Below are 13516 nucleotides of genomic sequence, written 5' to 3'. Positions count from 1 at the left end.
GTGTCTAAATCAGCTTTTTACCGAGTTTTACCAACTTATTTTCCCACGGTATTCTTTATCCCAAACTGTTTATTAGACTGGAATACATCTTTAAGAAAAGTTGATACGTTTATGAAAGAGAAGGAGCTCATCACGAAATGCAAGTTCACTGTGAGTACAAAATGATAAGCATAAAAGTGCCTTTTTTTTTTTTTTTGCTTATCTCTTTTTTCTTTTCCCTTGTTGTCTGTAAAGCACCTCTTCAGGGTTCAAACGTGTACACAGTGTGGCTTAAATTTGCCAAATAAATAAAACAAATAAATATAAAAGTGCGGCTAAATGGAAGCTTCCGATCATTTTTTATTGACAATTAATTTATTGATAATTTATTTTAGCTCAAGTTTCTTATGAGCTACTAGCAAACGGCAATCTAGAATCCGCTTGTGCATCAGTGGAGGATTCTGCAACTTCATTCTCTTGTTCGTTTGAAAGCAATCTTGAGAAATCACCGTTACTATGAAGCCGCTGTTGCCTTTGCTCTTGTATTTGCTTTGCATGTTTTATCTCGTCTATTCCATAATGCTCCACCATACTAGAATCAGGTTCATAATAATAGTTGCTATCAACCGTACAGGCAAGTGTCATTTCACTTCCACGTCTATCTTCACTATCATGCGAGGTGCTGTTACTGCTAACACTACCACTACGTGAACCTTGAAAGCCTTCTGGAAAATCCGAACCTGGAGACATTAGCGAAATGGTTAAATCCTTTGTATAATCCATCATCTTGACTACCTTTTTTATAAGCATTTTCTGTGAACCGTTTTCCTGCAGATGAAGAAGAAGGAGAGCCTAAGCACGTTGCTTCATCCGTCATTAAAAAATCGTCTCTTGCGTTGGATATGCTATTAAACCAATCATGCCACTCGAGCAACTCCTTTTCTCGTTCAACTTGGATCAGCAAATCCCAAAGGCCTAACCCATGTACTTTTAAAACATAGGAGCCTTCCTTTGAGGAGACTATGGTTGCTCCGTGATACTTGAAGGCTCTTCCACTACCACTCTTTTTCTACATCATGGATGTTATTGGGTATATTTTTGTAAGAAAAATCACTTACGGAATAAAAGCTAAGATAGGATATGTCTGGCATAAGAATGACCTGTGCCATCTCCCAAGCAGCTAAAAAGGGAAAGTATCTAAATGCATACTGTACTGGGACTTCGACCTATTGAAAACATGTCAGTCAGTTGAAAAAAAAAACCTACCTCGTGCACTTCCATCAAGACTCCTTCCATACGACCCTTCTTGTTCAAACTATTCAATTTCACTTTGGATGGTGTGCTATCACCATAATGCGACATATTGCTAATCATATAATTCAGACTTTTTAAGCCAGAATATTCACTGTCACTTCGCTGTATGCCATGGAACTCGGGTGGAAGGTAAGTGGCATCACCATGGCTATCCTGGCTCGATTGGAGATTATCCATGCCACACACTGAACGCTTTTTCCTACTCAGATCGGATGCTTTACCATGGCTTCTGCTATTGTTTGTTTTGGGTGAAAAGAACGCATGTAGTTTTGGAATAAAGAGTGCCAAAAGGGAAAAGGTAGTTGCCCAAACAATCATGGTTGCTGTTAAATAATGACGCGTGTAAAAGTCAGTGGTGGGTACGAAAAAGACGATAAACCCAATGATGACGGAGAAAAAGATGTTGCTAACATCATAACATTATAAGTTAAAAGAAAAAGATAAACTATGCAACTTACTATACGGAGACGGCTATTTGCTTGTATTCGCTGTATTTTGAGTACGATCTTCCTACTGATCGGGTCTTGAAGGCAAGAAACGTAGCAAAACAAAGCTGTAAGGACTCTGATAAAGTCAATAGTGCGACAAAAATAGTGACATTGCTTCCATCATAGGCACAATCAACATAATAGGCATTTCTTGACACAGGCTTATTCACTGTTGATACGGTCGTTGAGGAGAACCACGCAGTTAAGATAATCTATTGTCAAAAAAGCCGATGAACTTTCTGATATTCTACAATAAAAAGCATAACTTACAGCAGTAATTGTTACTATCGCACCAGAGACTTTTAGTAGCTGTCCATCCGTTACTACTGTCCTTGTAATGAATATATTATTGAATATCCTATATATACGATAGTTTTTTGCGATAAGATTTCTATATTTGGGAAGCATTAGACACAATAACTCATAAGCTACAATATTACCCTAAAATAAGTGAATAGCCTAAGTGAAATGTGATGGGTATCATTGTACAGTTAAATGGACTTCGATAACCCAAAAAGAAAGCAACTGATACATATGTCAACAGAAACCCCACAAGTTCAAGAACACAAAATAATGGACTATTTGGATGGTGAATATACAAGTATGCTCCTATAGCTTTCTTACCTAGAGGCCTTAAATACTTCTCGTTTCCGATAAAAGATAACAATAATCATACTAAATAATACAATCACAGTTCCAAAGGCAGATATTGAAAGCAAAGCTATCGACACTGGAGATTTGTAACCAGGATTCAAATAGGATCTGTCAGGTACACCAGTTGGGACCTATACTGATACACAAATTGTGATTGTAAGAATTTAGAATGTGGGGGGCACACAATAGGTGTGAATTACCTTTGTCGTGCCATCGTGAAAAATAGGAGGTGATGTAAGGTTCAAATTTCCAGCAATCATTCTTCCAATCTCTCGCTGCGCTCCGTTTTGGATATTATAAACTCTAAAGCTTCTATAGATGAAGTTAGTTAATGTACACACACATATAGAGGAAAGGCTTTAACGTACCCTGTGGCCATATCACCATTTTGATCCAAAATTACAGGCCCTACAGGCCCTAAAAAGGAAGTGTTGAATGTCGAAGGAGAAAGGTAATCACCTAGCTGACCAGCAGCTAGTTGTTCCAACATGCGTGTTGTATTCGTTGATAGGCCAGTTGAATTGGATACAGTGCGGTTAAATCCGTCTGCCATGACCATCATACATGAGTATGCCATGCCTTCATTACTGCTGACATTGGTTTGCCCTCCATAAGGATAGCTTTGGAAAAAGATTAGTACAAAGTCATAAGACTGTCAACAGTACTTTACATGAAAGGATCAAGCTGAGACCATTTGCCTAAAAAATCGTCAAAGGGCTCATACCCGGGTAACTCATTTAGAGTCTCAAAGCTGAAAACTCCTCCTGAGAATGTTTTATTATAGTTGATCGTAGTCAAGTTGGCTGCCATTCGTGCTGCGTATTCGATAGGACCCGAACTGTTTTGCTTTTTTGTGATGGCCAAATCCTGGTTTGTTCCCTCTAAGGTTGGTACAATGTCTGTATGGTTCACGCGCTTTTCGATAATAGAGTTGAAACTCAATACAGCCTTATATAAATCGTCGACATCCATATCAGTCGTAAGCCATACTGTCTCGTTATTGATATATCCTGCATGGGCTGCCAAGGTCATGGCTGCCAGCTGTGCTTCACCTTCTGCAGCGACAAATATAATACGCACTCCAGTGGATACAAGTGAATCCAGGGACTTTTTAATGTCGCTCTTGATTCCGTCCTCATAAAATGACTGATAGGATTTGACGTGTATACCACTGACACGCGCCTTCATTACAAGACTTTCAGATACTATGTATATATATAGGTTAGTCATAGATTTCTTTTTCGATGTTGTCGTTACATTGCTGTCCAAAATCATCATCCGAGTACAAGACGCCAAGAACTGGCCAGCCCTGGCTTATGATAAAGGATACAGCGGCATCCGAGTATAACAAATTGGTGGGAACAGTTCTGAAGAAATAACCAAACTGTGTTTTGTCAGAGAGTGATGCTAATGAAATCATAAGTTACTATTGATAACATCACATATGTGTTTCTTTTTACTAGCTACTGCGGAAAATGAACATTGAGGGATCTGCAAGGTGCTCGTCATCAATGCGGAAAAAGAGGTCCAAGAAGAGGAGATATCTCCGATAATGCCGACGACTCCTTCTTGGATCAAAGAAATAGCAGAGTATACAGCTTGTGTGATAGCCGCTTGCCCTTCTACAGGCTTTGGGTATGAATCTTTTTCGACAAGAGTGATGTAGGCTCCAGGTATGAGCTGTTTGGTATTGATTTCTGCTACTGCTAATCGAATGGCCGATATACCGCTTTTATAAAATACGTCAGAATTGGTTTTATGCATCTATTTGTGGATTATACCTCATTGTCATCATCTTTGTCCAACCGTCATTGCTTTGATGGAAAGGTAGCAGTACGCCTACTTTTATCTCAATTAAGGAAGACTCGTTTGATAGTCCCGGGCTAATAAAAGTGGATCCTCTTCTTCTTGTGACGGAAAATGTGTAATTATTAAATTCATCATGACAATAGTAGGTATTGGTATCATTATCATCGGCGTCATCAATAGTCTGATTATAGTAAGTTATAGTTGAATGCTTTAAGGGCAGTTTCTTCTGGCTGATATCCAGAGTACTGTTCATGAAGAACTATTAAAAAAAGGATAGGAAGGAGAGAGAGAGAGAGAAAGAAATAAACATTGAATGAAGAAAACAAAAAAGATGTTCAATGTTAATTAGACTAACAAACTAAACACGTTATAGCATACTTTTTGTTATTGCTAAAGGGGTGAACACAAAAGAGGGGCAAGGTTGAGAACAGACGTGATAAATATTACATATCAATCAGAAGACGTGATAAACATAAACAAAAATTTAAAGGAGAGAGAACGACTTATGATTTAGGAGAATTGGATGAATCAAGAAAAAAAAGGGGGGCAAAGTAGAAAATACATGTAGTAGGAGAGCTATCGAAAGGGGGCATTATCATCCCCACAAGGTAGTACATAAACCTTACAAGAACAATAAATTAATGTTTATTGTCTAAGAACGAACATTTATGCATGTCAAAATAATTGATGCTCACCTCCGCGGTTTTTTTTTATCCTTGACATAAAAAATAATGATGAATCAGAACTGATTTAGTCATTTTACTGCATGTTATCTTGATAAACTTTCTAAAAAAGGGGGAGGGGAATATCATTTCTATTTGCTCATAAATAATGATTTTTATTTGCTCTTTTGAGAAATTTGTGTTTCCAAAAAATGACGACGATCCTCTTTACGTTGAGCTAAAGCAACATAGATTGATTTTGAACAAATGGATTGTCCATTCATCTCGGTTACCGCTTTACTGGCTTCTTCGGATGAGCTGAAGCAAACAAATCCAAACCCTTTTGATACACCTGTCTTTTCTTCTCTCATTATTTTAGCACTTGTAATAGTTCCAAACGTTGAAAACCTCTCGACCAGCATCTCATCCGTCACATTATCTGCCAAGTTTTTTATATACAGATTGACGCCTGTGTGTCTGGACGTGCTGCTGTGTCTTTTCAGTTCGTCTTCTCTTTCTGATCTCTTTTGTGCTCGAGTGACAAATAACTTTTTTCCAAAGAACTCGGTGTCATGTAGCTCATTCACTGCTCTCTCTGCGTCATCAGGTAGTTCAAAGTTAACAAAACCAAAGCCTTTTGACTTTTGCTGGTCATCTCGCTGAATTAATATGGATGATACAGAACCCATTGTGCTGAAAAGTTGATTCAGGTCTTGCTCTGTCACGTCTATTGATAAATTTTTGACATAAACATTGGTGAATCGATTATCATTCTGTGTTGATGTAGGTTCTCTTTCATGTTTTGGTATTTGATGTGCTGCATGTCTATGAACAAGTCATCAGATCTTGTGTGTATATATAATTCTTGTTTTTTTGTTACACTTCTATGCCAAATAGCATTTTTCCATTGACAAGCGCAATTGCCCTCTCCGCAGCTGCATATGTGTCATAATTTACATATCCGTAGCCTTTGACGGTTCCACCTGTCAGCTTATTGATGACTCGACAAGAAGTGACATTTCCCCACCTTGAGAAGGTGTCATAGAGTGATTTATTATCCACACCTGGGTGTAAGTTTTTTATAATGATGTTTCCTGTTCCTGATACTCTCTTTGTTATATCTCTATCTGATATCATCAATCGATAGTCTATGCCGTCAATTTTTGAATTATTTAAATTTTCAAAGGCTGCACTGCCTATGCTATGCTATGAATACATATAAAAATATGAAAAGTAGACACTTACAGTCTTTGGGGGTATAAAAATCGATACGAGCATATCCTAGGTTTTCATTACTAACAGAATCGCGATAGATCTGCACATGTTTAATATTGTCAAAGTGAGCTTTTAGTTTTTCTTCGTCAATGTCTGGAGCTAATTCACCAATATAGAGTGAAGTTTGAGTTGTAATTCTAGGTTTATATCTTTCATTCACTGTTTTCGCTTGCATTTCAGCAATTTCTTTTTGCTGTTCTATAGTTAAGCCCTTTGGACCGAGTGAGGTATCTGTCATTGTCATGATAATAATAAAAGAAAAACCTCAGGTACTCGATTGAACACGACAAAAAAAAAAGGAGGAATGTCACATGACTGTGACTGACATTGAGCGATCCACTAGCATTTTTGAGCGCTGGGTAAAAAGACCTCTCTTTACCTGATAATCATTTACCCTGCGATCTATAACAATTGAAAGTACAAAATTATACGGTTAAACAGTCTCTTATTTACAATTAAAGCCTCAAGTGGGCGCACGATAATAATATATCTTCTTCGCCCGAGGCAGATCAAAAAAGAATGAAGAATTAGTATCTAAAAAATCCTTATGAGATCAAGGGTAAAAAAAAGTTATGGAAGAAATGATGTTGGACCAAGTGTAAGATACACTAGTGAGGGGAAGGAAGAAGCCAATCGAGGGGCTTTTGCCCGAGGTGAGGGGGCGGAGAAGGCGGACGCTTTTGGTGATGGAGGTAGTCAAGTTCATGAAGAAGAGTGCAGATAGCTGGCCAACGAATGGTCCATGGGAGAGCGGCTTGAAAAGAGCGTAGTTTCTTTGAAGGTAGCATGTTCAAAAGGAAGGATAATAGATCTGAAATTGTTCCGGACATCATAAGTCGACGGTGCATCTGGAGACAACGAATGGCGTGGGCTTTGGTGAAGGATTGGTTGGGGTGCCGAGGACAGGTTTTGTCATGAGCACTAGGAAGCCAACCAAGACGCCAACGTATGCATCGACTTCTCTCAGACCTGGTCATAGGTAGCCAAAGGATAGGGTCTAGGGAGTTAATCGGGCGACAGTACGTAAGAAGAACAGAGGCGTGCGTTGTGCGCTTGTGATTGAGGCTATCTTGGCGGAACTTCCTTTGTATCGATCGTAATGATCGACAATCAAGGGATTCTGGGTTTGGTGCGCATAGTTTCCAAATGGGAAACCTAGAGAATTTGTACCAATGGGAGTAGATGGGAAAGTAGTGCATCATCTGGAAGGGTGTAGGTGCGTAGAAGAAATTGGGACTTGTCGTATTTGACCATGTCTAATACTAATCTTTATGTGTGAGATTACATTTGACTTAATTACATGTATCTTAGTTAGTACTCCGACCTTTTTTTAAAACAATCTAATTTCTTTTTTGCTGAGCTTCTCCTCTCACTTCGAATAAAAGGATAAAGCAGAAACTCATCACATCTTTGCTTTTATTCTACCATTACCGAGTACTAACAACAACAACAGTCAATACCTCAGGACCGAAGGGAGTAAGCGCGTTCCTGCATGGTTAGTAGGTTTGCCAGATGTAGTATCACTGTTGTGGAGGAATTGCGCGAACCACCGAAGATTCGGCGTATGCAAGCGTTCTGAGCGTCGTCCAATTGTTTGCTAAGGAAGGGCGTAACCTTGGTAATGGCTAGCCCGTATCATAATTGGGCACGAACGATTTGGGAATAGAAACGAGTGGCTAAAAGAGGGATAAAACCTTTGGGATGGATGCCAATAGCTGAGAGTTGGTTCATAGTTGTAAGGGCTTTAATCTTGTTGTTGGCAATCAGTTCAATGGCGTCGAGATGGCCACCCGAACGAAAAGTGATTCTGAGATAGAGAAAGGATGTTTGTTTTGAGATTGGTTCGCCATAGAGGGTATAACTTGAAGACAGTTGTGTTGGATCTAATATAACATATTTAGTTGGGTTCTATCTGTATCTAAGTTGGTAACTGTGGTCTTCGCAAGACTTGAGGAGAATGGGCATCTCAGCCTTAGCAGTTATGAGAACAACATCATCAGCATAGAGGAGACAGTTCATGCGAAGGGCGAGTTCGGTAGGGGAAGTATCTGTGGTTAGTGGTTGTGGGCGCAGAAGGCGAGGTAACTCGTTAATGTATATAGAATACAAAAACAGAGAGAGAGTTGATCCCTGGAGGACATCAATGACTGGCGAGAAACGAGTAGACGTTGCGTTATTGAGTAGGACTTCTATCTGGACATCATCAAATAGATTCTGAAGCAAGCTAACCAATGCAGCAGGTGCTGTTTGCTCTAGATTTTTCCAAATACAACGACGATCCACAGTATCATATGCCGATTTTACGTCTAAAATGGCCAATACTGGGGTTAGATGAAAGCGGCGTAGGATGTTGCATATTTCGGCTAGACAGAGAGCTTGGCCTAAGGATCCTCTAGACTCACAGAAGCCACCTTGAGCTATGTCCAGGGGAGGGCTATTAGCTACCAAAAAGCTGTATATACAGCGCTCTAATGTTTTTCTGAAGGCGGATGTTAGACTAATTGGTCGATAGTTGCCTGGCTCTGCTGGGTCGCCTTTTTTATAAATCGGTACAACTTGCGCTATTCGCCAGTCTGCAGGTGTATAGGACCAGGCCCAGCATAATTGGAACAAAAATAGCAAGATATCTGCGAGATTAACCTGTACATAACGTTACATCACCCTCAGTATACCAATGTTGACGCCCATATCCTTTGCTACTCTTTGGCTGAATGAGTACCATTGCAGTTCAACTGCATTTCTAAGGTTGGGACTATATGTATGTGAGCTGAAGTATCATCTCAGATATCTCCATGCTCAATTACAGAAATTTATCATTAAGCCCCTCTTCCAACTGTTTGACGCTGCCGTAAGCATGAGCCTCTTGATTGCTTCAGTTTTTGCTGTCTGACTAGCCGTGAAAGGATAGACTACAAGTTACGGATGACTTCCGTAATGTGAAGGAACTTAGCTTCGCTTCCTATTGATTCTTAGAATTGCCGACGCTCTTCATATAAACTGTTTGCTGCTTGACACTATAGGGAATTTTGGCAGGAAGTTTTAATAGAAACCTTTAATCAATCGTTAGAAATCTTTAAATTTTTCTACCCGTTTCTACGATTTCAGGAAAAGTATAGAAATCTCTAGATTACCATCTAATGATTTCTACCGATTGACTAAAGATTTATACACGCCAAAAAAACAAGGTTCAGCATTTCTTCCTATTCCTTGGCTACTGTTATTAATCATACGTATTATATAAAATAGCTTAAATACAATAAAGACTTTTTTAATACTATGAACTTTATTAATTATAGCTTCATAAATAAAAGCATATAAAATAATATTAGCTTAATCTGCCTTAGTTGTCATCTTTCTTTTGGTAATTTGCTCACCCACATCGAAACTATAGTTCGCTTCTCTGCATATTAATAAATCTATTTACAATATACCTCAATGACAGTGCTTCTATGTCTTTTTTCCTTTCTTTGCCTTGTCTACCTTTTCATAGTGACCAGCAATCTGGAAAACCATAGCAGCCGCATCAATGGAATCAATATCACTAAAATATTTTTATCTTGATTTTAGCTTATGAGCTTACCTTTCTCCACTGCTGTCACTTTCCTTGACAGGAGGAGATGGAGGACTCGAGTCTTGATCTTCGGAAGCACCAGCATCAGTTACTTCTACATCTTTTTGAGCGTGTAATTTAGGTTTGTTTGTTTTTTCTCTTTGCTAATTAATCATTATAGTTATCTTGTACACTGCTTGATGTGGTAAAAGGCTCCTTTTTGTCAAGAAGCTAGTAGTAACGGAGCATCAATCTAGCTCCCCGCAAACCAACATAAGCACGCAAAGGGACAAAAGGAGCCGTTGTCTTTTCAAGAAGTTCGGCAGCTCTAAGATTTCCTCGTAGATTTACTGTTTTCAATGGCTTACCAGCCTCGACCTTGAGCTAGTCTTTGACTTGACGAATAGTAGCCGGTAGCCCAAACAGAGTAAGATAACCACGAGCAGTATTGAATGCATTGTCGCCAACTGGGCTGCCATGTACGTCTTCCATAAGTTTCCTATAAAGATGCTATGATAATTGGTGTTTCCTACTTGAATTCTCGCTAAATGAGTGCGCAATGATAGGCTTAGGAAACAAATTATTTGCAAGCAAGCCACGGACCAATTCCTCTTGCTCTGTATATCTTCGCCAGTTTGCTTCAATTATACGAGAGCATGTGCCCTCAAGTTGCGATTTCAACTGGGGATTTTTTTGCCTCAGCCCCTCGAGCTGTGTTTCGAATTCTTCTTTCGAGATCCTCATCCTCCTCATTTCTTTCTCGTGACTCAGCTATAAATGAACATATGAAGCTCCTATAGCACCCTTAATCTCATTCTGTGCTGAAATTACTATAAGAGTAAGTCTATTGAGCATAATTCAATTCGCGACATTTAAGCCAATGACATCCAGCGGTTAAATATGAGACACTTTATCTTTTTCCTAATCCCGTCCGGGGCGGTTTTTGTGTTGTAGCTGTTTAATGAATAAACAAAATCCCTTATTTAAACAAAACGAGACACTTCGCTTTTTTTTTTGAGACGAGATGAAAAATAAATGACACCCCCTTTTTTGTGAAATGTGCGGCTTTTTGATGAGTTAACAGCAGCTTTATTTAATTGTTAGTTGGTTGATAATAATGTAATATAATATATCAAGCTTTTTCTAATTTCTCTGTATGCTTTTAATCGGTGAACCTACAAAGAAGGAAAGAGTAGAAAAGCTAGGGTATATTCATATGAAAAAATGGAGGCAATGCAGACTAGTGTAACTGTTGTTTAGTAAAGTTACGCTCAAATTGTATATCCGTAGTTTGATATGTCCATTATACGTGCATAATCCCATACAAGGCAGCATGTTATACATTGTCCAAATTGATCACATACCTTGATTTGCTTATTGAACTTGTTGCATTCCACTGGGACAGCAGTAGATAACAGTATTTAAACCTTTGCAACAAACTCAAAATGAAAAGTATCGTTATTTTTTTATATATTCATCATGTCTAGTCCCACGCTTCAATTGAATGCTAAAAACAATATTAATATCTCTATTTACAACACTAATAATACTCATAAACGCGAAAGTAAGTTTTATAAATAAAAAAAAGGTTATGCTGTTTTTAAAACTTACCACGTGTCCTAGTCTCTACTGACTCTGATTCATCCCTTTCAGATCCTAATATTAATAGAAGAAAAAAATCAAACTATTTCGTAGGAAATGGGCAAAAAGAGTGGGAACCCAGGAGTCGCGTAAGTACATATTTAGTTTACTAGTAAATAAATTGTATATTAATAGTCAATATTCATATTATAGTACATCATTGACGGTGTAGATATAACGAGAAGACTAGATTCGTTTAGAAAGAGAAGTATCTGGGTGGCAGAGAACTTGAACCACTTAAACCCGATAAGAGTGTTGTGAGTTGAAATAGTTTTATTAGAAGCTAACTTGACTGAACTAAACACCACGTAGGAGCTTGTCGTTTGTGTTTCCTATCAACAAATGGAACAAGGCTCGGTGTGTCTCGAGTTATTTGAAGGAAGAAGCTGGAAATGCCTTGCTTAAGCAGGCTTACCAAGGCATCCAAATGCCAAAGGTGTCTGATGAAGCAGTGCTTTTCTGTAAGAGGTTGATCGACGTAAGTTAAAAATTCTAAATCCATATCTATGACATTATATCAATAACTTATAAATAGGCTGAAGGTGGTGAAGTCCCCAACATGGAAGCTTCCAGTGATATGGAAAGATTTGTAATGAAGATTGCAAAGAGTTTTGCAAATAACTCTGCAAAAGCCAAGAACAATTCGGAGGCAACTTTTTTAATAAAGTACTTGTGGCCCATCATAAAAATAATGTTTATAGAAGATGCAAAGAAGAATGTAGTCTATTCACTGTAACTATTAGTATAAGAATAACAATAATTGTCTTATTGATTTTTTATAGTATAGATGGATATGAAAAGGACGAAAATGAAAAACCGGATTTTATGCTTGGTATTGGCAGCAGAAAGAGAGAGCTCTACTACTTCTATGTAGAGCTCAAACGTCCTGAATGCCAGAGCAAATATCAAAAGGAAGACGACTATTGTAAATTGTTGAAGCAGATGAAAGCATCTGTTGATAAGCAGGTGAAGTTGAAGCTGGCCAACCCATCTTCATTTGGACTGCTTTGTGAGGGTAAATTAAATTGAAACACATAATAGTATGAATGCATTAATATACTTACTGACATCCTTCATAATAGGCTTCAACAGCTCTCTGTACAAAATGACCTTGGTAAATGACGGAATATATTTACCAGTAATGGTGAAGCGTTTTTCGCTGGTCGAAAATGAGTCCCAGCTACTCAATGTACCAGTAATTGTCGAAACTCTTGGGCTTGTCAGGGTAAGTGTGCTTTTGTTAATACACTATGATATATTGATTATGTTAATGCTTTGATTTGTGTAGGACGAGTTTCAGAGATTACAGAGCAAGTACAATGGAAAGAGGAAGGAGGAAACAGAAGAAAGCCAGTATGTGAAGCCGTCGTACAAAACCGAATTCAAAAAATAAAATACAATCTCTAACCTTTCTAGACTATTTCAGACAGCGGTTACACCAACCTGTATGTGCGTGTTTTTTTTTTTTTTTTTTTTTTTTTTTTTTTCGCTTACAGTCAGACCTCGATTCTGCCATAAAGGTATTGTTATAGGCACGCAAATTGGTCAATAGACCAGAGGATAAGACCAACAAAGGAAGGGTCTTGATGCTGTGATCTTCTTTTTATTTAAAATAGTGATAAAAGAAATACAATGACAATGATTGTTGTTTGATCTTAATGAGTGAAATCTTGATAAGGAGTGGGTGGATGAGTGATATCCTTCCTTGTTGGCTTATCCTCTGATTCATTGACCAAAAGACATATCAACTAAAACGCCCTTTATTATGGTTTACAAATTTTAAATTGGCCCTCAGTCAGTAAATTCCATAGCAACGTCACTATTTTGCCCTCTTTTTGTATTCCTTTTTTCCTTTTTTACTTTTTTACTTTTCTCTTTAACATATTTTTTTGCTTCTGCGCAACAACAGTTTATCTGATGGATCCTGCCATTATAACCAGCCGTTTAGTTCATCTACACTGATATGCTACGTCACTCTTTGAGAAAGCCATGGTACTTCACCTTGATTCTTTGAATAATGCATTTGCATTATGAATGCATAGTAGCAAGGGCTCCCTTTTCTTTCGTCACGGTTAGAAATAAAGTTGGCACCCTTTGTGGTGGAAGAAGGCTGCGGGGGGTTTTGCCCTTAGGAGGAATTGCAT

The 13516-nt window shown here is 38.3% G+C and overlaps 3 protein-coding genes across 3 annotated transcripts; 1 reads left to right on the top strand and 2 right to left on the bottom strand.

Moving 5' to 3' along the window:
• Positions 1–308: 308 nt before the first annotated feature.
• On the bottom strand, positions 309–4547 carry RHIMIDRAFT_316085 (periplasmic binding protein-like I). The gene is made up of 14 exons (XM_023615040.1): positions 4217–4547; positions 3896–4164; positions 3693–3842; positions 3106–3640; positions 2804–3055; positions 2636–2747; positions 2406–2566; positions 2222–2359; positions 2052–2172; positions 1752–1993; positions 1246–1699; positions 1098–1205; positions 775–1048; positions 309–719 (listed from the first exon to the last, which is right to left on the bottom strand). Exons 1-14 carry the CDS (start codon positions 4495–4497, stop codon positions 385–387), a joined length of 3432 nt encoding a protein of 1143 aa, XP_023462300.1. The 5' UTR covers positions 4498–4547; the 3' UTR covers positions 309–384.
• Positions 4548–4939: 392 nt separating this feature from the next.
• Positions 4940–6479, bottom strand: RHIMIDRAFT_269007 (RNA-binding domain-containing protein). The gene is made up of 3 exons (XM_023612103.1): positions 6152–6479; positions 5787–6102; positions 4940–5731 (listed from the first exon to the last, which is right to left on the bottom strand). The coding sequence occupies exons 1-3, from the start codon at positions 6417–6419 to the stop codon at positions 5083–5085; spliced, it is 1233 nt and encodes a 410-aa protein (XP_023462299.1). The 5' UTR covers positions 6420–6479; the 3' UTR covers positions 4940–5082.
• A 4334-nt stretch (positions 6480–10813) lies between these two features.
• Positions 10814–12846, top strand: RHIMIDRAFT_268986 (uncharacterized protein; the record flags this gene model as incomplete). The annotated part of the gene is made up of 8 exons (XM_023612102.1): positions 10814–11295; positions 11355–11461; positions 11526–11629; positions 11685–11850; positions 11908–12104; positions 12155–12377; positions 12437–12620; positions 12680–12846. Coding segments are annotated over exons 1-6 (882 nt in total), but the record flags the coding sequence as incomplete, so codon positions are not given.
• Positions 12847–13516: the final 670 nt, after the last annotated feature.

Source organism: Rhizopus microsporus, assembly GCF_002708625.1.
Source record: "Rhizopus microsporus ATCC 52813 unplaced genomic scaffold scaffold_23, whole genome shotgun sequence".
Lineage (NCBI taxonomy): Eukaryota > Fungi > Mucoromycota > Mucoromycetes > Mucorales > Rhizopodaceae > Rhizopus > Rhizopus microsporus.
The sequence above is the reverse complement of the archived record's forward strand: the minus strand, read 5'-3'. Positions and strand labels throughout refer to the sequence as shown.

Bases quoted from the DNA above. Each gene is read 5' to 3' on its own strand.
- RHIMIDRAFT_316085 (XM_023615040.1), bottom strand. From the start codon at position 4,497: ATGAACAGTACTCTGGATATCAGCCAGAAGAAACTGCCCTTAAAGCAT. The intron at 2,748-2,803 runs GTACGTTAAAGC...CTTCATCTATAG, and splicing joins AATGGTGATATGGCCACAGG to AAGCTTTAGAGTTTATAATA. The intron at 2,360-2,405 runs GTAAGAAAGCTA...CCATCCAAATAG, and splicing joins GAAGTATTTAAGGCCTCTAG to TCCATTATTTTGTGTTCTTG.
- RHIMIDRAFT_269007 (XM_023612103.1), bottom strand. From the start codon at position 6,419: ATGACAGATACCTCACTCGGTCCAAAGGGCTTAACTATAGAACAGCAA. The intron at 6,103-6,151 runs GTAAGTGTCTAC...AGCATAGCATAG, and splicing joins TTTTTATACCCCCAAAGACT to GCAGTGCAGCCTTTGAAAAT. The intron at 5,732-5,786 runs GTAACAAAAAAA...ACTTGTTCATAG, and splicing joins ATGCTATTTGGCATAGAAGT to ACATGCAGCACATCAAATAC.